Source organism: Haliaeetus leucocephalus, unplaced genomic scaffold (genome assembly GCF_000737465.1).
Source record: "Haliaeetus leucocephalus isolate CR32 unplaced genomic scaffold, Haliaeetus_leucocephalus-4.0 Scaffold932, whole genome shotgun sequence".
NCBI lineage: Eukaryota > Metazoa > Chordata > Aves > Accipitriformes > Accipitridae > Haliaeetus > Haliaeetus leucocephalus.
Window position 1 is genome coordinate 4,071,436 of NW_010973368.1, and position 23,598 is coordinate 4,095,033.

At 44.3% G+C, this 23,598-nt stretch overlaps 1 protein-coding gene across 1 annotated transcript in view; it reads left to right on the forward strand.

The window, feature by feature from the left end:
* Positions 1 to 2: 2 nt before the first annotated feature.
* IFT43 (intraflagellar transport 43) overlaps positions 3 to 23,598 on the forward strand; it is a 44,509-nt gene continuing 20,913 nt past the window's right edge. The window contains exons 1-2 of the mRNA XM_010583730.1: positions 3 to 156; positions 15,513 to 15,580. Of these exons, the coding sequence (XP_010582032.1) occupies positions 76 to 156; positions 15,513 to 15,580 (149 nt within the window). The 5' untranslated portion in view covers positions 3 to 75. The remainder of the gene's footprint in view (positions 157 to 15,512; positions 15,581 to 23,598) is intronic.

The following is a 23,598-nucleotide window of genomic DNA, read 5'->3' on the forward strand; positions in this document are numbered from 1 at the left end:
CTCTGAAGCAGCTCCTGTCAGTAACCGCGCGCCCTCTGCTCCTTCGTGTTTCCCCCTGCGCTACAGGTACTAAAGATGGGCCGTCGCGCCCGCCAGGACTTCTTTCCAGATGAAAATCTCAGCAGGAAGAACTCCCCGTCTGCTTCTCTTAGAGAGGTGGGTGTCCTGTCAGGAGAACCTGTCTGTAATCCTGCTGGTGTCTCCAGTGGAGGATTCTTCGTTTCTTCTGAGATTCTTTCCCGCGTGGTGTGCTCTGTCCTTTGAAGTTTGCCCTTAGGGTTGGGACCCGTGTGACTGCCCTGTCCCTTTCCTGGTGTTGCTCTCTGCATGATGCGTAGTTTTCACACAGGGTCGTGTCTGGGGCAGCGGTTTCTCGCATGTGAGGAACGGAGAATGGCATCAAACAGGCTTGGGGCCTCCCCCTCCTGTACATGCGTGTCTTCCGTGGGAATTAAAACTTGAGCAGGCACATAATTTTGTGACCAGTTTCGCAACCACCTATGGTAGTAAGACAGAATACAGGTAAGCAGATGCTTTGCTTTTGCTAGTGTCAGAGTACAGTATCTGAGATGGTCAGTATCAAGTTTGTATAGTGACACTCTTTTTCCTTTCCTCTATGCACAGGCTACAAAGGTCATGCTAGGAGCCAGCTTTGCAGCATCTGAGACTTTGTCTTGTGGGTAATAATATGCAGACTCAGTTCCCACCTGGCTTTGGAGGAAAAACTTTTGTTCAGAGTCTGTTCTGTCAGTACATCTTCAAAACGTAGAGGATGGTCTGGAACCCCTCTTTCACAGGAGACTGAGGCAGCATCCTCTCATACCCAGAAAGATGAGATCTGAACCCTTTCAATTCACTTTCTTGCTTAGCGCTGCAGAATGCTCAATTTCTACCTGGTAGTTTGCTCTCTGATGTTAGCATGGCTTCTCCACAGGCATCTTCTGCTGGAAGGAGCACCTGTCATGAAATGACATACAGGTTTTGCTCCCTGACACCTTCAGATGGACAAAAGGGTCGTCAGACTTCCACCTTGTTGACAGTGGTATTTATTTAAATTAGATGATACTTAGCTTTTTGCAATGCCAGTCATGGTCTCCAGCATAACATATTCTTGGCTTCTTTAAATTGCAAACCCACTTTGCCCTGCTGGCCACCCTGGCACCAACTGTGCTTCAAGCTACTGTGCTTAGAGCCCTGGGACCTTCTGTCTTGGGAGTGGCTACTCCTTGATCATCTGTGCCATGACGAAACTTTCCTATTACACTGAGTAGATTGTGTCCCAGCTATCTGTGCCGAAATGGTTTTGTGGGGGGATATTTCCTTGGAGTCCCTGTGATGCTGTTGAAAATACACTGTTATGGCTTAGCTTACAATAACACCTCCTAGAATAGGCTTTTTTCTGGAGAAAGTATTCTCTTTTCTCTTGATAGGCATAATGGAGAATCATCTCCCACCTATGCATTCTTCCCTCTCTGGGTATGCCATAGGAGTTCAGTGAGGGAGTTTGCAGAAGGCGTAATTTAAGAAACCAAAATAATCATGGGCCTCATAGGTAAAAAAAGTCTTAAAGAAACCAGCTGGTGGTGTAAGTGGGTGTAATTGTTGGTTAGCCTCCAGATTAGGGTGGCTCACTGTCAGATTGTTCTCTTACTGGAACTGGCCATCCTAGTTCATGGACTGATTCCCTGGTTAGAAAGGGACCAGGGCATGAGGTAGGGGTACAGCTGACTGACTGTAACTTATTGTACTTGGTGTGTCTCACATTATAGCCATTACAATAGCTGGGAAGAGATCGTAAAGGCTCCAGTCCTTGGGCACCCCTGAAGAGGACTAAGAAGTAGTTACAATCTTGTGTTTGAAAGCGGTGAGCTTTTCAGCAGCAGAAGGGTGAGGCCTTCCACGCCTTACAAGATTCAGATATGTTATTACTGGATCTTAACCACCAGGAAGAACCGTTTGTGTCAATAGTCTCCCTTCAGACAGTTCTTTGTTGCTAAATGTTGCTGTTAACTGAAAACCTTGGAGCTACTGGAGAAGAGACAAAATCCACTGTAAATAATCCTCAGCCTTTTCCTTTGCTCCAGAATTGGAGGCTTCTCAAACATGATCATATTTGATACCAAAGTGAGCATTTAATAGAACTAATATTGTTATATTGTTTTTTCCTTCACCCAAGATTGGCAATCACCTTTTACTTTTCTGGAAGCTTGGCCTTGGCTTGCCTCCAAGTGCTGGGGTCAGCTATTGCAATGGATGTCTCATTCAGCCATCTGGTCATCTTGAAACCTTTTCAAGGAACCTTCCCAAAAGAAAAGCAAAATAAAAAAAACCCCAGTACTTTTTTCTGGAACTGGCAGTAGTGGAGGAGGCCCCATGTAATTAATTTCAGCATAGGAGGATTAATTCTTATTACTGATTTTGAAGACAAAGGGGTTTGCCTTAAACCTTTGCCATATTCACACCTTCCTATGCAGTTTCACATTCAGGATGGTGATTCTGCCCTCAGTAGTTCCTCAGAGTTTTAAAACTGTTTTAAGATTCACCTTGACTTTTTTTTTTTAATTCCATGTCGATCCACCCAGTTTCCACCCAGCTCAAATTTCTGGTATGAACGTACCATTTGTGCTATTGTTCTGGTCTTTTGATGACACTGAGAACCATCCAGGAGGAATTTTCCAGTCAGAGCAGCTTGCTTGAAGGAAGCAAAGAGTACCTGTCTATCCATGTTTCAATGTTTGGGCTTCTTAGAAGAAAATTCACTTTGAGGGGTGAACAACTCATTTAACATAATGGAAAAGGTCTTTGTTTTGAAGTCAATAGGCAAATCATCTGACTTGGAGCATAGATCTTATCAGATTACTGCTGATCTCTCCTTGACCTGGACCCTGTCTTCTGAAAGAGACTCCAAACAATGGTCCATCTCCTCAACTGTGTGTCTACTCTCACAAATGTGTTGTTAAAACCTTGTTTCCTAGGGCACAACTGCAATCTCTTGTGCCTTATAGCCTAATATACTTCCCCCAAGCTCTATGAAAACAGTATGATATCTTAGTATCTTTTCAGTGCCTGTTGTGTGTATATATCTCCCACAATAAGTTCCTTAACTGTAGTGGTGTATCTGTAATTCCTCTGCCCAAATCTCTATTTGATAATTCCCATTCCTGCATGGAAGTATCTGCATTACCTTCCAATTTAGACCTCTGTCTTCTCAAAGGGCCCACTAAGGGTCACAAAACTCACAGTCTGCCTTCTGACATGCAGAGCATTCCTGCCTTTTCAGAAGTACAAATACTAACAAACAACACTGCAGCTATGTATTATTTCATGAGGCAAGAAGGAACATGATTATTTGCTGTAACTGGTAGAGTCAGCATCCTCCTGCAACAATGGCTGTGCGTGTTCCTGGCCTTTAGAACTCCTTGGCAAATCGGCAGGCACTTCTTGGGCACCCAGGGGAATATGCCGTAAATGGGAATTCCTAGAGATAAATCTGCTTGCTGCATGCCAGAACTCTGCATTTCAAACATTCATTTTCAGAGGGGTAATGTATCCATTTTTCCGTTGGGAGGCCTTTCCCATCCCCTGGCTTGATGTGTTACTTTTTACTCATCTTGATGCTGTCAAGTTTCTGACAAAATGGGACATATTCAAGCTGGTCATGTTATTTGTATGATGGGAGGGGCAGATCATATAATGAGATCTGTTGAAGATCTTTGCTGTACCCATCCTACTAGGACTTCTGGACACTTTTATAGAATAAAAGTCAAACCTTTTTCCTGACTCTAACATCACTGCATCCAACAGCCTGAATGCTGGCTTGATGACATCCACCAAAAGAAGCTGTTTGGCCAGGTTTGGAGCTCTTCAGGAGATTGAGTTGGAAAGCTGAGTGGAAAAGCTTTTTTTAAAATATATCAGCAAATTTTTCCTTTTCTGTGTCTCCTCTCAGCAAGAGTGAACTATTTGCTGTTCCATAAGAAATTGGTATGCAAAAATATTGTAGTGTTATCCTGCTTCCATAGTCTGTTTTCTCTTCATCCTACAGTGACGGGATTCCCTTAGGACCTTGTTCAAGACTTCGCTGGTTTCTGCCTCTTACAATCTCAATATGATGTTGTCAGTGTCTTTCTGGCAGCACTTTGTAGATCCTATGAGTGGAGACTGCTTTAATAGGGAGTATGTCAGCCTAAAGGATGAGGGTTTTCCAGGCTATGTTGAGTTTATCTCCACACAGGGAGGACAGGATCACTCTCACTTTGTATCAGGGTTTGCCCCAAGATCATCTAAGTTTCATGCTGGTTCTCTTCTCCGTGTTTCACCAAAGCCTGGGGAAAGGCTCTGTGCTTTCACTTCTGAAAGTATGTTCTCGTGTTGTCCTACATGATATTTGTAAGCTTGCCTATGTAGTTGTGGTTCTTGGGTGACAGTTAAAAAGTGAGCATTTCTGTGCTGTAAAAAATACCGTATTCAAGATAGATTAATGTAGACAGACACCTCCACTGCATATTGGAAGGATGTTCCCACAGGTGGATTTTGCAAAGCAGCTATTTGGACCTCCCCCACCCAGCTTACAAACACTCCTGGCAGTGATTCTTCAGGCTGACATCCAGGCATCGTTTAAATAGGACTGCATTATCTAACCCAAGTGAATAAACAACTGCAAACCAATTGCTGAGAGTGAAATCCACGTGGAAGATTGCTCAAAGAAGTGGTTATTTAAATGCTTTTCCAACATGTGTTGTCCAGCTGGATTTTCTTCCGTGCTACTGCAAGTCCTGTACTGCTTGGGCTCCGTACATCTAGAGAAGCGTAGGTCATGGTCGGCCCCGCAGAAGCCTTTCTGCTCTTGGGTGTGGGAACAAGTGGGTCCCTGGCTGACAGATACACATTTCCAACAGATTTTACCAGTTGGGCAAATATGCTTTTATTTATGCTGCTCACTGATACGGACACTTCTGTACCCCAGCTGCCCTAACCTGCATGTAGCCTCCCTCTGCTCTTGTCATGGTAAGACCATAAGACCAGATTACAGCACAGACACTAAGTGGACTCAGATACCAAACCACTTTAATCAGAGCTATATGCAATTTATGAATTGCATAGCTTCCCTGTTCCACAGGAGAGATGATGCAGTCCAGAAGAAAAATCAGGTGGGTTGGTGTAGTGTTTCCAGCCATCCTGTGCATACTCCTGGTGCAGGGTAATGTGATACTCTAGATTCTCTCCCTGAGTGATTCTGAACACTGTCATTTCTAGGATAGCGTAGAGATTACCGGGTTCCTAATTGCCTCCTTCTTGCATTTGGTTCCTAACAACTGGTTGTTGCCACTGCTGGTGCTGGCAGTCTGCTCATCAGAAAGGTTCTCAACCAGTTTGCAACTTTCACAGTGATTAACAGGCTGCTTTTCTTGAGTTACTCATCTACCCCATAATCAAGCTACTCCCTTATATACTATATGGTTAGCTAAAGTTCATCTGCTAAAGCTAGCACTGTTGTCAGCTATGCTTAATGCTAACTGCTACAGCTCCTGCTTCTAGCGAAGGATCTGAGGTTGACTTGAGAAACAGTAGCTCCTGAAAAGAGGGCTGCAACCTGCTACAGTATATAACTCCTAGTATGACCGGTCCAGCATAATTTCTGGTCTCTGGCATGGTTGCAGAGCCTATCCATATGAATCTTTCTAGTGTCTTACACACCTGAATAATTTGGATTTTCTCATGTTATAGGGAGAAGTAAGTCTGTTCTCAGTCTCATTTGTAGGTTTTTTTTTTTCTTTAGTATGCTTTTCAAGTCTAATTGTTGGCATACTTTCCTGCCATTGCAGTCAAACAGACCTGCTTTGTAGTATCACAGTTGATATATGCATAAATGGCTGTGGATATAAAAATCTTACAATGGTGGGATCAGCTTTTTACTTTGTTCAAGTGAATAAGGTTGCAAATCATGTGCTGCAGGACAGCCATTCCTGTCAATCTTCAAGCTATTTTGTGCAGGCTTCCATAGTTCTTTCTTTTAACTTCTTTCTCTCTTTTTCCTTCCTGATCCTTCTAGGATGAAGACCCTGAGGAAAAGGTTGACCATGTAAGACTAGAGGCTTTCTAGGTAGTTGCTGGCTCCTCTGAAGGGGACTAGTAGGACTAACCTATTCATGTGTCTGGAGACTACCTTAAGAGGGGACTCTTGTATTGGAGAGTAGGACAAAGTTTGCCTCAGATGCAGTGCCTTTCCTGCATCCTCTGTTCCTATTGCTGACAGGTTTTTTTATTATCTTTGTAACAGCTGCTCTTATCAGCTGCTGCATCTTGTTCTGAGGTCACGGATGTATATGTGGCCATTGGAAAGATACTCTATTTTAATTTAAAAGTCAGGGCAGCAATTAGCTAATAGAGTACAAAACCTGACTGAGCCTAGATTTGCTGTCCAGTACGGTTAGCTTGCTCCCATAACATGAAAACTTGTCTTCAGGGTTTATGAAGTCTTGCTGGTGCCCCAGAGGAGAAGGCCAGCCAGTAGTAACAAGGATGTCTGCCTTTGTATTTTCTATGAGTCTTTCCTTTTTATTGTACCAGCACTGGAATGCTAGTATCTGTGGTTAATAGGATGTCATCCTGCTTCTTACCAGGCTCCTGTTATACAGAGAAAAGGAATACACATATCCTTTATCCTGCAGGATATCCTCATCCTGCAGCAAAGCTAAAATATATCTCAGCATTTATTTGGCATTAGAAGCCAGCGTGGTGCTGTTCAGAACAACCTGAGAACTAGTACCTGTTTCTGTTAAAGTCTTTGGGCTAATTGCCTTGCAATCTTCCTAACCATGGAATTGGGGTTGCCCAATTTTCCCTGGCTAGAGTTGCTCACTGTATATGTCAGACAATTAAAGCATCCTCTCCCGTACTCTTAATTGCTTCTGCTAAAGCACCAGCCCAGTACCGGTAGCATAGTAGATTCATTTGTGAAATTTAAAGCGCAGAAAAGAAACCCGTGTCACCCATCTCATTAATTCTGGCCTCAGAAGGGTATGCTCATCACAAGGAGTTAAGACTATTCAGATTAGCTCAGTTTTCTCTTGGTAGTGCTAGAGATGATATTGTAGGAAAGATCCACTGGGTTTATTCATCAGTGATGGATGGTTCAGGACTATGCCCAGAGCACTTTTCCATTTATCAGGCAAAGAGACCTCCCACTCATGGGTATAGTTTTGGGGACTGGTTACCCAATAGAAATTTTTCCTGATAATTGATCTAAACTTCCCCCGCCCCACACTGGAACCAGCCCTTACAGTCATTTCACTGGAACTAATTCCACCTCCATACAGTGCCCTAAATCATTGATTCCCAAGGTCTGTCTGTGGTGGCTGGTCATGTGCCACAGGCGCCTTCTTGCTTCTGGCTGCTAAATTTCATTAAAATAACTAAACTGATGTGACTCTTCCACATGAGCAATTGTTGTTGCTTCAGGGATGTTATGCAATGGTGCCTGGCAAGGAGATTTTCCTTCATATGAAATGATCCCTGCTTTGAAACCCCTCTTGTTTGGATAATTCCTGCACCCTTTATTCAGGCTTATGCTCTTAAGCATCACAGTCACGCTTTATAGTATTTTTTCATTTGTAAATGCCTGTGAACGGTAACAAAATGGTTAACTCGGTGTTGAGAAGTCTAACTGATAGTAAGCTGCTTGTAACTTTATAATACTATATGCTTACAAACTTCTGTTAATTGTATCGTAAGTCTCTTCCAAACCAATTATTATTGGAACTTTATATTATAAAGTGCGATCCAAACCTTGTTGCAGTATATCCCTCCCTTAGTCATTGCCTGGCCAAGCTGAAATACTTGGCTTCTTGAATCATTTGTCCGAAGTTGGCTCCTTCGTCCCCCTGATGGCTCATGTAACCCTTCCCTGAACTCCCTTTGGGCTGTGCTGAGTGTTACAATCTGAACTCTTCCTGGATTTGGTCCCTTGCCTCTTGCTGCACTGAAGATACTGTGTGGCTGCCTGAATACTAGCAAACAGCCCCAGCTGGGCTGGCGATGGGAACCTACCTGCTGAAGTCCTGCCCTCCAGCCATCTGCCTGCTCTGAGACTTGTTTTGTATCCCCTGGCAAACCACTCATCTTGGATCTGAATTTTTGCCAGTTGAATCACTCATTTGGCTACACCTTCCAAGGCTGCCTGGGACACTTAGCCAAAGGCTGTAAGGCTGATCAATGGTATTATAAAGGGTGTATCCTAATATCTGAGTTAATTTGCAGAGGCAGGATAGGCAGGAGGAGTATGAACATGGCTGTGAGCCAAGATTTTGCTGGGTTCTCCTCCTGGCTTTGCCATGGATTTGCTTTGGGGCTGTGGAGAGGTCCCTCCTCTAGTTTGCTTGAGTCCCTGTCTGAAAGGAGGGCTAGAGCTTTTTGCAGAAGAACTGTGGGGATTCCCTAAATACAGCTCCACAGGGGGGTTTAGATGCCTTATCCTCATAGCAAAAGCCACAGCCTGTGTTATGTGCCTGTGTTGGATGTAGACAATCTCAGGATGGGTCTGTGGATCTGTTAAGGTGGTAAAGAGTGTCTGGGGACCGCAGTGTGTCTGAAACCCTGTCCTTCCATGGAGTTCTGGCCCTATTCTGAGAGCTCTGAGAGCATGTGTCCCTGCACTAGCAATGAGTGATCCTCATCCCCATCCGTGTTTTGTAGTCTTCAGTAGTGGAGTACGGCTTTTCCTTGCCTTTGGGGACCTCCAGGGATGGAGGTGTTCATTTCAATGTTGAAGCTGCGTGCTTTATACATAAACGTAAAGATTAAACCCACCATCTCCTTTCCAAGCTGGAAGATACTGATTTTATTGTCCTCTTCCTCTTCCTGAAAGATGTATCAAGTAATGTTTCCTACCTCCTTAGAGAATATTATATATGACGACAAAGCTATGAGCTGTTCTAGGTCTGAGAAGGCACTCAGTCCTTTCTCCTGAAGCTGCTCTGCTTTGCAAATGGAACTGGAAGAATTTTTGGGCCGCAGGGAAGGACTTCTAAGTGACACGCACAACATTTGAGTGGGAAGACATCTGTTCCAGTCCTAATGAGTCCAGCTGGGACCTTGTTCTCTAGCTGTGCTTTGGTAGACATGCCGTGGGTAGTCTCAAGGTCCTTCATGGACTAAAACAGGGAGAGCATGTGATTTCTGACTCTTAGCTAGGTGGATGCTGACCTCTGTGGTTCTATGTCACTCAAAGTTTGAGTGATGATGTGCTTTAAGGCAAGAATTGGAAAGAGGATTTGAGGATCTGACCTTTCCAGAGGCAGCAACCAAGTCCTTCTGTAGTTCTAGTTCCCAGTGCTTTTAAAACAAGTTGGGTGGAAAAGGGGCCTATTGCTTTTTAGGGTAAGACAACATGTCAGGAACAATTGTTTTCAATGAATTTCTGTTGGAAGAACAACTATAAAAAAATTTAAGTACCTGAAATGTGAAGCCAGTTGTGGACTTAAGTTGCTACATTGCCCAGTTCGGTGGGGTGGTTTGAGTGTATTTGCATCCTAAAATATAGTGCAGAATGATGCAGAGATCCCCTGGTAAGAAGCAACCTGTAATCTACCTGGGGAGATACCAGCTTGGTTACCAGAAGTACCTAAAGCTAGATTGTTTCCAGACTCGAGCTGACTCACATGGATCTTGCCTGCAGGTGTGTCTGCACCTGTGGTGTAGACATGGCCTGGGGCTTGATATGATCAGGGCCTTTAATCAGAGTGGTATTTTCCTGACCCAGTTCTTACCCTCGCACAGTGGTTGGCACCCAGCTCCAAACTCTCATACCATTGTCTGGTCTGGTCTGGTCTGGATCTGCATGGCAGCAACCCCCCAGGTGCTCTTCCCCACATCTGCTGAAACTTTAAAATGTGTGACTGAGGAGCCCAGCACTGGCTGCGCTCAGCTTGGTCCTTACTGGGGGACCTTATATGTGTAAAAATAATCACAGTCGTTTAGGCACTGTCCAGCCACTCTAGTTCAGGGAATTCTTGACCTAAGAAGTTGTGTATAATTGTAATGCAGTCCCTTATAGCCCTTTTTGTATCTACAACTTGCACTGCAGTAAGATCTAGAGAATGTTGGTGTGTGACTGGGACAAAAAGTTCCTATCCCAAAGTCTTTATAGTCTGACTGCATTGTTTAGCATCCTGTTCTCGCCTGTGATCTTCAGCTTGTAGAAGAGCCCTCACCAGGGGCTAGCTGCATTTTATGTATGGCATATTGCCAGGATTTTGCCTTCTTAGGCATGCAATTGAGAGTGGGATGGACTGGCAGTAGATAGCTCTTGAAGAGACTGGCATCTCTGAGAACCTGGGAGGGTTCTCTGAGGCAGAATTTTCTGTAGCTGTTGCACACTGTGAGTGCCCTCCCGTCTGCGTGTTTGTACTGGGCTGAGCTGAATTTGTCCCTCCACATCCCAGGGTTTCTATCATCTGTTTGGATTCTTGCATTGTGCTAATAAACACCCTTCACCAAACGGAACCAGCATCCAAGGAAGCACTGGCTTTTTTACCTGCTTCCATTTTACAGGATTGCTTCTTTTTCTTCCAGTGGTCTTCTGGTTGCTTGTAGAAATGCTGGACTCCCAGCCTGTTCCTGGGGACCGCTCAGCTGGAAGTTGGCCAGATTCTCCAGGAGGAATCTCAAAAATGCAGCTGAACTTTTGTTCCCTAATTAGGCCAACTTCCCCAGTGTGAGCCCCAGCACTGCATGGCCTGGAGCTCCCCAAGGCCTTGCCCTGCCTCTCTCCCGTGCTGGCCCAACTGGCCAGCAAGGCAGTTAACTTTCAGCTTTCTGAGCTTATTTACTAGCCTTTTGATGACAACTACTGAAATAGCATTTCTAGTCAGCCATGTTTCCCAGCTTTTCTAGTAGTATCCCCCCTGCTTGGCTACCTTGATGTGGATTAGGGACAATCCCATCAAAACCAGTTTTATTAAAAGCTTTTCCTTTTCCACACATTTGTTTCATGCTTTGAGTGCTCCTGGACCCACTTGAAGGCAACAAAAGAACTGTAGGAGTGGTAGAGATGGATGGGAACATGTCTGACAGTATGTAGCAGAAGGTAGTAGCAAACTGTTTGAGATGTTCATGGCTAGGAGGGCTGGAGGGGCACTTCACTATAACTGTGGGTTGTGAGAGGATTCTACCTGGTAAACCCTTGCTCAAAGAATCAGACTGTTGTGTGCTGCTTCACTGTTATCATGCAGGGGAGAGCAGTAACTCTTGAGACAGGTTAAGGTGCCAAATGCAATATGACAGCTTTCCTAGCAGGTGCACATGTAAACTGACTAGATAGCTGACCACTGTTTTAGGGAAGAAATTCTTGATAGCTGTTTAACAATATGAGCTGCTCCATTACCTGCTGTGATAGATGAGTGAGAATATTTGAAGCCCCCAAGAACTATTTCTGTCTCAATAGCGCTTTCCCTAGTAAAGGAAGGTCAATGACCATGAAGAAGGACAGTTTGTGGATGAAATGGAAATCCAGTATTTTCTGCTAGGCATTTAAGATATGCAGAAGTCCTTGGAGGGGATTCATTAAAATCAGATGCACTACTTGAACCGTCTGTGGACATGATAAAGAGGGCTAGCAGAGATGGGTTGTTCTTTGCAAAAAGCCGAGGCTTGCATAGATCTGGTAACTGACCCTTTCTGATATCATGTGTGCTCTGAGATTGGTATAGATTGTAAGTGTTATGTGGCTGCTTGGAAGCAGTGGGGCTATTTGACTTACAGCTCCTTAATTGGCAGCAGTCAAAACTAATTCATCAGGCCTGTTTGTGGAGATTTGCTTTTCCTCAGTCAGGGGAGCCTCAGGCGACTCGCTGGAGAAGAGGAAGCTTGAGACTGGCCATACTTCTTTCTTTCTGCTCCATGGTCAATAGTGGATAAAAGCAAGGCACCTACATACTGTATCAAATTTCACAGTGTTTGTATATTGGGCAGAACGTAGATCCCACACATTTTAGGAGATGTATTAGATGACAGGAAGACTGTGTGTCCTCTGTTGCATGCTGTCAATGTCATTTGAGTCCCTGCTTCCCTGCACAGAGTGCTCGCTGTTTCAAAGGAGTTGTCATGTTGATGAAGGTAAATTAATCCATATTTCGAGACCTGCCTGAGAATCTGAGGGACCCAACGTGTCCATAATATGCTTGTTTTGTGGTAGGTCCTAAAAGAAACTTTGCTGGACCCTGAGGATCCAGAGGCACACAGGGTAGTTGCTTCCATGAGAGAAGCAACATCCAACTAGCACCTTCAAAACAGCAAACATGATCTGACAAGTAGCCTGGAAATTTCTGCCTTAATGGGGAAGTCAAATTAGAATTCTACATCTGTCTGATAAGAAAGGGCCTGACTACTGATAAAGAAGAAGGTAGACTTTCTACTTCAATGCAGGAGAGATGGAATTCAGGCCAGTCATTTTTCAAAGGGAGAGATAAAATACTGATTATGGTGGTAGTATGAAAGTGTTGGTAAGAGATGTGGCCTGAGAAATACTGTAAAAGTATCATCACAAAAATGGTGAACTGAGTTTCTGAGAAACAATAAAATAAAAAGCTCAGACCATGGCAACGCTCCTTGAAAAAGTGGATTATCTGCAGAAACAAAGGTAGAGGAAATCTTCTGGAGATAAATAACTGACAAAACTTAAGTGGAAAAGCAAACCACAGCAAGCAAGTGATTAGTTAATGCAGTGAAAGAGCACCAAGAGCTGAGAGAGAACACAGTTGTCAGGAGCTGGTGGCATCTCAGTGTTTTGAACACCAAACCATTTGGGTGTATATCTTAGCTTTGCATCTGGAAACATACCTAAAAATCTTGCCCAAGATATAACACATAGGTACCAACAAGTTCTGATCATTTAAAGCCCCCAGTCTTTTTCACCAAAGGTGTGTTCAGGAGCACATTTACTCCATTACAGAAGACCAATGTCCTCTGGTTCTGCTCTGCTCCCTCTGGGGTTGACGTTCTTCCCACTTTCTGTCTCAAGCTCTTGCTTGCAGCTGCAACGTCCCTGCCTGTCACCATATTATGGCAATGCACGACATTGCATTCTCAATTGTAAATTATGCTGAGGTTTTAGAAATGTGAACGTATATGAAGGTAAGTTTATTTACTTGACAAAAGTGCATGTGGCATGTGACCTTGTTATGGCACTTTCCAGGCAACTAACAAAGAAAAGCTATTTATCCTTAGCTGACAGTTAACATTGCCTTTCCTGTTGCTAGTGCTCCTGTAGGCAGTTCAAAAAGAATTACCTGATTTATTGCAAGAGGAATAAAAGACCTGTAGGTATATGTGAGGTGTTTGTCAGGGTCTGACACATTCAGGGTTGCCTGGTGTGTATGATGAATGGGAAGATGTTACAACATTGGCAAGACATTGGAATCAAACCCCTAGATGCCATGGAGTTGTGCCCTGTGCAAAGACTGGGGCAGTCATTCTCATCACCCTCTGATCTGGAGTGCCACACTTGAGATATCTTTGATCTGAAGCCTAGTTTTGATGATGAGGGAATTAAATTGCAGGTCCATTGGAATGCCCTGGAGATGCTGCATTTTCCCTCAGCCTTATGGCCCAGGTTCTTTGGTGACATTTGTGTAACTCCGTGCACCTTTGTGAGGAGTTGCGAGGCTGTGTTGGGAACATGGCCTGCTGGCTATCAGAGGGATGGTGGGAGGGGAGGAGGGTTGTTTGCATGGGAAGGATCTGTGTGGGAGGGAGTGTGTTTTTGAGGTAGGGGTGTGTGTAATGGGAATAGGGATGTTTATGTGGGCATGCACGCCCATATGTGGTGTGTTTTTCCCCTTTTTCCTGGTCTCTGGGTGTGTCCAGAACCGAATTCAAAATGCTCCTTTTTTGGCACTGTAGCCTCTTCTCTGGTTTGGCATCTTAAGAATCTGGGGGAATCATTTAAAGATCAGAAAACTCCATTCACTTGGGCCCCTGAAGGCTTCACATTCTGTGACATGGTCATTCCAGTCGACTGAGCTCTGTCCCCTGCGGATGAGCCCATATAAGGAGGCTGTTTCCTGCGTTTCACGCTCCCTGCCTGTCCCTCTGCCCTCCTGTGCTCCCTTTGCTGAAGAAAGCTGGTATTTTGGGACTGCAGCTCCTGCCTCATTCCTGCTCCCTGTTTATTTTTGGAGGATGACTATTTTTGCTCCTATCAGGGAGCTATGCAGGGTCATGCCCCCTCCCTGCAGCAGGCAGTGGCTGCCCCTGGCAGGGTCTCTTCATTTCCCACACTCACAAACAATGTTTCTGCTTCAAGAAATAAACACGGGAGACCCCTGCCATCAGGGGTTAGCTCAACCTCTTCCTCATCTGTGGCAAGAGGTAATTTGACTTTGGCTCAGGGTTGACCCCACCACACACGCAAGGTCCTCTCTGTCCAGTCAAAAATCCTCAGGAGTTGCCCAGCTTGTTCCCTTTTGTAATAAAAGCTGTGGGAGCCACCTGCCCCCCTCCCCCCGCCATTGCTCCAGCTTAGGCTCCTTTGCAGTTACCATTTTTCCATGTTTTGGGACATCTTTTACCCAATTATCCTTTCTCATGATGGTCCCTTCACAGGTCCCTGTAACCCATCTTCCCTCACTGGGCAGCATCAACTGGGAACTATATAAACTGAAATTCATCCACTGGGTTCACCTTGCCCTTCTGCTTTCACCACTGCCTGTCATGCAAAACACTGAAGGCACTGTACGAGGTGCTTCAGGCGGGTGGAACCAAGCCCAAAACTGCAAAAGGCAATATGCAGTTGTCACACTGTGGGCACTCATGACCCCATTCTTTGAAAATTCCCATCTTAAGCCCCAAGCTGAATTCATGTTCTCTCTTGCTGTGTGGCAGAGTGCCACACAAGACAATGCAAGAAAAGAGCAGGGAGTGTCTTTAAGCTCCAGATGATTTCCCCTTTAGCATTTCAGTGGTGGCAGTGGTGGGATTCATCTCAACTAGCTTTAGAGGTGTTTGGTATGGCTGGCTGTATCTGAACTTGGCATCTAACCTCTTGTTCTAGGCAGTGGACGAAAGCAGACGCTTTTTAGGAACAATTCCTCATCTAAAACAAGATGTCTAAAATGTGCTGCCTTGTACCCTAGGAAAGATGTAACATGATAATACCAAATGTGGGGAGCAGTAATGAATGAGTTCCCGGTGAGCCGTATTTTGCCAGGGGAAGGCATCCTCGGTGGATCAGTCTGCTACTGTACTGTGTGTCCTGGACAAGTCAAAGGCACACAGACCTGAAACTTGTCAAGATACTGATTAGTGACACATCTTTTACTTACAGAGACCCCTAAAAACCTGTCCTGCAATATTTGTCTTCCTTTTATTTTATGAATAAACAGCATTTTAAAAACTATCTCTCCATCTATTATTTGGTAAAGTGTTACATTAGTATGTGTGGACCTGGTGTCTCAGTTGGCTTGACTCTGCTTTGACTGAAGCTGGCTGTAACGTGTCTCTTCTCTTTATTAAAGGGTCCACCACCTAAACCCCCACGCCGGCAAGGAGGCTGGGCAGATGATCCTGTACTGGCACCTACCAGGTGAGTCCTCACCTCTTTCCTTATTAAGAGGGGCTTAGGCATGGATTAAGTGAACATTACTAGTTGGGCTTTGCTGTCACAGGCATTGGAACAGTTTTTCTGGATCTTGTAGATGGCCTGTGTCTCCAATGTCATTGTAACGCCTTCAAACCATTTGAAGTATTGCTCTTGCTTGGTTCTACTGGCTAATGCTTTTTATAAATTGGCCTAGTGGGGCTCAGAACTGTGTACATGTCACTGTCTCCCAGAGGCAGTATATTTCTTACCTGGTACAGTAACTGGAAGGAGTCAAGAACGTAGTAAGCATGTTAAATGCAGGAGCTGGGAGGAGGGGGATTTGACTGGTTGCGTCCTTTCCAGGACAATGACACATGACAGTGCCCCACTGACAAGAATGCAATGAACAGTTCAGGATCTAGTGATCTGCCTTGACAGTAAAGGTGAAATTTGTTGATGTTTATGTGTGTATGGGGTTATGGTATAATGAAGATGGACGGAGATGGTCAGTGAGAAGAGATGGGAGGAAAAAACTACAAATTGTAGAGTGTAGGTTGAGAAGCCTGATGCTTATGAAGGACACCTAAGAGGAAGGAAGTACCTGGACATGGTAATAGAATGGGTATGAAAACTAAAGGACAGTTCAGACTGGGAGGAGATGACTTGATTTCAAGCTGTCTGTTATTTTTCAAGCTGTAAAGTTATGCTGGTGTTACAGTTTCTAGTCACAGAGCTGAAGAGCTCAGCCATGGAGTGGTGTATATGTTATACATTAAAGCCTATAATAAGAGTGTATATGCCTGGACATATACTTTGGAGGCACTCTGATTTATGGAAAAGTTACATATGTTCTTTCCTGGAACCCTGAGAATGGGAGAGGACATCCAGAAACCTGTTATATAGTCAGTATTTCTTGGGAGGTGAGAAAAGTGGTTTATATTCTGGGGTAGCCTTTCTGGAAAACAGTACCTTTCTGGGAAAATTATCACTTTGTTAGTCTCTGAAGAATAAATCAGCTGAAAATCTGGAGACTGGAGTAAGCAAAGGAATAAAGATCTCAGCCTGAAGTCCTTCTGTTCCTCTCCAGTTTAACTCTGATAATGGTATTATTTTTCACGGGCTGGCTGCTGCTAGAAGTTGCCATTGCAAAGATGCATCCACCTCAGGGTTGTAAAAAAATGCCACCCATGATCCTGGATCTTTGTAGGACCAAGCAGAAGCTTTACGGAAATGTGACAGCAGAGAACAAGGGTGAATTGCATTGTTTAGGAAAAATATATTATGTAATTGTTGGCTAGGTGAAGGAATGGATTGGAGGTAATACAGTTATTCAGGGCTGTGCCTAATGCGCCCTGAAGGACAGTGTACAGGTTCCTAATGTAACCACTGTGCCATGTGCTAGTTTAGGATGTTTTCCATTGTTTGACATTAGCCTCATCTAATAGCTTTGGAGCAGTAGCTATCAGTGGTGCTTCTTCAGCATCCCAATTGCATGATTTACAGATATAGTGGGTGTCTGGAGTAAATGCTCCTATGAGGCTGGACACAATTTGGGAAGGCTGCAGACCTTTCTACCTGTGAGACTCTGCACAATGGGACATGAGATGAAGATGTGCCCCTTGCTCAGTCATGCATATGATATCATGTTATATCTGACTATTCATTTGTATTACAAGCTTTTATTGAATAAATTTTCTGAAGGGGAGGTTTGTTCTGACTTCCTTTAGTTACATGAGGTACAAGGATTTTGTACTAGTTCCCCTGTCTTTTCTTTCCTTCAGCTGTGTATTCTCCCCAAGCTGATCTCTCTTCTTTCCCTTAAAAAAGTCTGAGATTCTGGCCTGTAAGGCTGTCTTTGTGACATATCCCAGAGTAAAGCCTTCATGTGAAAAGTCTGAGTCATTGGCTGATGTCATACCAATGTTGCTGTAGCTTTGTTGTTTCTGTTTTCTCAGGCTCTATCTCCCCACAGCTTTTCAAACAATTTGACTCAGTTTGGAAGCCCATCAAGTTAACTTGCTCCAATTTCACTAGTGTAGATGTAGTTAGAATAACATGCTTCTATTGATATATCTGATGTAGGTATAAGCACTTTTATGCCAGTGTAACTGAGCTTACACTTGGGAGTTGTACTGCTTTAAGTAATTTGTTTTTCAGAACTGACAGTGTTAAAATCTGTGGTTTGTTTTTTTTTTTCCTTAGAAAGGAAGGATGAGCAGAGTGGCTACAGTTAGATTTTCTGTGTTGTGTAAATGTATTGTGGGTCAGATGGGATACTGCAGCCACTTGTGAAATGATCTTGTAGCTGTTTATGTTTTATTCTCTCCCCATCTGAGGTCTAAGCTTTTAGTTCTGTTTCTGACAGATGCAGTCAGTTGCAACTGCACACTTGTTGCTTTTTCTGTAGGGATAATTAAACTCTTTTCTGCTGCATTTCTAGTTCAGAGTCTTAGCAGTGTGAAATGATCACTTGAATTTTTTCTTTTTGTTTCCATTTGGCACATGTTAGAATAGAATTTAATTTGCAACCTGGTTTTCTGTTTTTCTACCCTTGCTGCTCCCTCTTAGTCCCTTACCTGCCCAGCTCTTGTCATACCTAGGTAAACTTGGAAATATTCTCACCATCTTGCTGATTCTTTCCATCAGACTACTGCTGTCTCTGACTGTTGCAAGATAGGAAGAGGAGGGGGGCCCTTAAGGTTTTCCAACCTGTAATTAGTTTTGAAATTAATGCGCACAGATGGTGTGCACGATAAAGTATTTTCTGAGTTCCCATAGCATTTACCGGTGCCAGATATTTAAATTCCTGAGAACTATCAAAATACTGTCTTTTACTGATAAGTTTTCAAAAATCAAGCATGGAAAGATTACTTTGGACTCCCAATACCTCTGTAGAACAGCTGTCATTGCTAGGACTCCCATTTTGTATTTACAAAACACAAATGGATAATGGATAATGATGAGGACTGCAGGTAAGTGTCTGAGCAAACCCTCAGACTGGTCCTCTGCAATCAGCAAATAAATGGTGCAAAGTAGTGAGAGAAGAATATTTTTTCCTTACCGATATGGGTCTCTGCACCTGAATCTGCTGTATTTATTTAAATTTGTAGTCAAGAGAGAAGAATCACTCTCTATGAGAAGAAGCAGTCTCATTGCTGTCCCAGCAATATTCTAGCCCCAGTATTAGAGGAAAGGGGACCAGCCAAGAACCTAGGCAGCCACCTGGGGCCTAGTACCCTGCTGAGATTACATAAATAACAGTAATTACAGCTGGTTTTGCTACAGAAGCAGCTCTCTAACCACTGGATGGAGCCCAAGTGCCATTCTGAACGTTGTGCTGATGTCCTTAATGACATCAGTGTTGACACTTGTGACAAGCAAAGCAGAGGTTTATTGTCAGGTTATCTCATGCATCAGAAGGAAGAAACACAAAGCGCTTGCCAATGGGAAAAGGGAACTTAGTTTTCCATACTGGTGAGGATTTGACAAAGGAGAGGTGCTTCCAGGATCCATTTAATTCCAGCTTCTGCTGATCTCATCTCTCTGACTTTCCTTACAGAACTTCATCCATTTTTTTCCCTATTATTATCATCTTTATTTCCTTGCTTCTTGGGATACTTCCAGTTTACTTGGGTCCTTGATCCCTTTGGTCTTGCAGTCAGCCCCTTAAAATTCATATAGTTCTGCAGGCAGCAGCTAAGGTTGTTGTGGAATAAACACAGCTCATTTCAGGTGGCCCTGCAAGCAAACGCAAATGCTGTTTTCAGTAGGAAGTGCCTTCCAGCGCCTGCACGTGTACCTCCTTTCTTGTACAGGCATCGTGGCAGTTTAGCAACAGGTGCTCCAGTTACAACTGAAATTTCTCCTTTCTGACTGATAGGTCATACAGAGTTGGAATAATCAAGGCTTGTTTAGGAGAATGACCACGCTGAAGTATTTTGGAACAGAAGTGGTGGTACTGTGTCCAGGAATGCATTTAACAAGTAGGTGAATATTAAGGGCCTGTAGGAAGGAGGGGAATGCAGTTGGGGTGACCTTTAGAGCAGGGTAACCCATCCTCTGTGTAGATATCATTTAGTGCTCTAGAGGGTGGGCAATGGTGAGATTGCACCCTGGAGCTGGAGGAAAGTTATTTAAGAGATTAAGGGGTTTTATGATTCAAGGTCTCTAGAGGTAAGTAAAGTTAAAAACCTCCTGTTTCAAAAATATGGGCTTAAACTATCCTGCGTTGTATCTATACGAAATGACCCCAGAGAGTGCCTGGTTTATAGAACCTCTAGCCATCCCTGTCTTGCAAGTGGGAGTAGTAAAGTGCTCATGAGTTTCTCTATCTGACATAGTAGGGGGAAGTTTGTGTCATTGCTTCTGCCCTCTACTCCCAGTCCAGCAGTGTTGAGGTAAATCTCAGGCTGGGCTTCCCTGTGACACTGCCATGTTAGGAATGGAGCCAGGCTCCTGGCTGTGGGGAAGACGGCAGCCTCGCTCTGCATCTTGCAGCCATCTGTGGATGTCCTCAATGATGTGAAGAGTATAGGCACAAAGGATCAAGGCTGCCAAGTGAGGGGGCACAACTTAGAAGGAGAAGAAAGAAAAGGAAGTCTGATTAAGTTTTGTCTTGAAGTGTCTGTTTTTGGGTTTGTCCCTGCATTGATCTGCAAGGGAATGAGGCAAGTAATGGCCCCTTGGGGACCTTCAGGACTTTCCTCTCAATGTCAGCCGTCATTTTCAATCACCCTCTCCCTCCCAGCCATTAATTTTGGCCCAGGATCATGGGGACTTGTCCATCTATCACTCCTAATTGACACTAAATGATCTGTCAGTTTATTGATGAACGGCAGGAGTGGAATTGTCACAATATATTTTACTTTCTAACAACTCCTCCTGACAATTTTACCTTGTCCATCTCACTCTCCTCACATAAATCTCCATTGGCCTCTCATTCCTTCTCTTGGGCTGATCTGGTGCCAGCCGCCTCCATGCCATCGGCACGCATCAAGGACATCAAGATGGCGGTAAGCTGCAATGTGCAGGCCCAGGGTGGGCTTTTTCCTCTCCCCCCCCCTTTTTCTTTTTTCTTTTTTTTTTTTTTTTTTTAATAGGCTGGATGTTCCAGGAATGCTAACAGGCTCTTGTCCTCTTGTCCCTCCATGTCATTGCTGGGGTGAGCTCTCCTTGGTGTTTCTGTTTAGACTCAGTAAAAATAACTGGCAGAAAAAGGAAAGTCCCTAAGAGACAGAAGAGTCACCTGAGAATCTCTCAGTACCATGGCTGTGATGGGGGATTTTTTTCCTTTTAATCCTGCTTATGTGACTTGCAAGGGTTTTCTGCAAAGGGAAAATGCTAGACTTGTGCCCATTCCTGTGTCTTTGCAGTGCCCAGAGGAGCCTGGAAAAGAGATGGTCTTTTTTCCCCCTTTTTTCTTTTTTTTTAATAATTTCCTTTTTTTTTTTTAATTTCCCTTTTTCTTTTTTCTTCTTCCTTTTCCTTTTTTTTTCTAAGCTAGATTTCTGTTTATTTTTTCTCTGTTAGTGAAGTTTTCTTTGACTTCTTTTTCCTGAAAGATACTGGGCAATGGAAGAACTAGTAGGATTGTAGCATCTTGCTCCCCTAGAAAATGAAGCCTGCATGACAAAAATGGAACAAGAGCATGACATTTTTGGTAACAGTCCATGTAAGCTGCTGAGGTGGTAGAGTGTGCTCAGGGTGAAGTCTCTTTGCTTTTTTTTGTCTGAGGCCAAAGCATCTTCCTTCTTTAGTTGTCTGCATCTCCAAGGAATTTACCAGCAAATTCAGGGGATACTATCCTTGCTGTCCCAAATATTTCTAGTTTAAAAAAGCAAACCCTGTTGAAGAACACATGCAGATTGCAACCCTTTGGTATCTGTCAAACCCAAGGCTAAAAACTTGTCTGGCCTTTGTAGGTCACCTCTAAATTGGCTGTGAAGTCCAGCTTAATGCAGTTTACCTGTGGAAAGAGACCTACAATGACCTGATCTACGTGCTTGGCCCTATTTCCCCCTCTCCCAGTCCCCCTCCCCATATAACCCCTCTACTATTCTCAAATTCTTAATCCAAGTTCTTAAAATATCTTCTTTCAGAAGCTGTTGCTCTCAGATGACAGCACAAGGTGCCGTTCAGTAATAAACACCTAGCTCTTCCTAGTGTTTTTCATTTAAATGTTTTCGGTGAGGCAAATAACAAGAAAGAAGTCTTCAGCCTGGTACTTCAGAATCGCGAGTTTGTTCTCTGTTGTGGGATTTGAAAAAAACAAACAACCTTAGGTACTTTTTCTAGTTCTGACTCCTTTAGCAGTCAGTTATTCTGTGTAACCATGAGGATCAGAAGTGTGCTTTTCCCTTTAAATGGAAACTGAAATGCTCCTGTAACCTCAAGAGCCGTTTGGTGTGAGTTGGCCCTGGTGCTTGTTGGAGACCAAAAATGTGATCACTTGGATGGGAGTCCCTGTTCTCAGGGACCGAAGATGTGTGGTGAATACCTCTAGAAACTGCAGCGCTGTTTTCCCACACAGCAGGAATTCATATTGAGTGTTGTTGTTTTTTCTGTTGCTCAGTGGCAGCTCTGAACGGCTCTGCTGGTCGGCTCTCTAGCAGTGAGCGAGTAGGGGAACCCTGGGAACATCTGTTACTGGACAATGCACTGAGTAGGCTGAGGTTCAATGACCCCCGTGAACTCTGTCAGCTTGTTCTTTCGTGCCAGTTCCTAAAGTCCCACTTGCCAGAGCTTTCCTCCTTTGTTGTTTCTGCTAAGCAAGCCCACCTATTAGGACATGAGGAGGAACAACACTTCTGCTAGAGATTGATTACTGCCTCACAAGCCTATTTCAGCTGGAGCCAGCTAGCCGCAGTGTTGATCAGATCCCGTCCCACAGAGCATGCCTGCTCATCGCTGCATCCTTCTTCCTCCAGTGCCGTGCTCCAGGGCAGTGTGTTCAACATGTGGTCCGGGCAGCCCAGGGAGCCTGTGAGGGGCCAGAAAATGGATGGTGGGACCATTACCATTTAAAACAATGTGTGTCTGCCCAAAACCCCGTTGTAGAGATATAGATAGCCACATGCCCCAGGGCTTGGAAGTAGAGGGCTGTGAGGTGACATCCTATGATAGAAATAAAGGCTCATAGTAGTCCTCGCTCTGCTGAAATCAATGGCAAAACTTGCCTTGATTTTAGGAGATGTGAAGATTGGACTCTCTGATTTAATCAAGGCAAATCTGTCTTTTCCAGGCTGCCACAGTCTAGGGAGGGGGGGTGGAAACTTAAACAACTGATCAGAGCCGCAAGGAAGGTGCAATAGAATAGCTGAGAAGACACCTTGTGGTAGTGCTTTCCAGCATGGGCTGCAGTTCTAGTTTACATACAGCTTCGATAAGTGATTTTCTCCCTGTGTGCCTCAGCAAAGAAGCAGCGACCAAGACCCACACTTGGAGAGCTGGGAGAACCGATCAGTTAGCACTTGTGCATCAGATTGGATGTGTAACTTAGTTGTGCCTTAGGCTATTGAACAAGCTGCAACTCTTAGCTCTCCACCCACTCACTGTGGTGATGGGCATTAAAAAAATACGTGAGCAAGAGAATACAACGTCCTTTTTAATCTTTTTTTCCCCCTCCTCCCTCAGGCCTAGACCTGAACTACAGTCTGTGCCCTAGAGGCAAAAGGCTTCATGTCTCCCTGTGGGCTGAGCCAAGCCTTCGGCGTTGGGGTGGGTACGGTTTTGGATGGAAGCGCAGAGGCAGAACGCCGGCCAGTGACTAGCTTCCTGCGCACGCAACCCATCTCTCAGCTCTCGCTTTGATCGCCCTGCTCTCTCAAAACAAAATGTATCTCTGAACATCAGGACGTTCCCTTTTCTTCCCTTTCATTCTTGTAGCAAGAGGGCAGCTCGAAGCAGCTTTCTGGTTCCACGTGAGTCATAAAGAGAAGTGGCTGAGACGTGCCAGGAAATAACGCTAACCCGCAGGCAGACGAAATCCCCCCCCCGCTGCCGGGGCCCTGTAAAACGCCCCG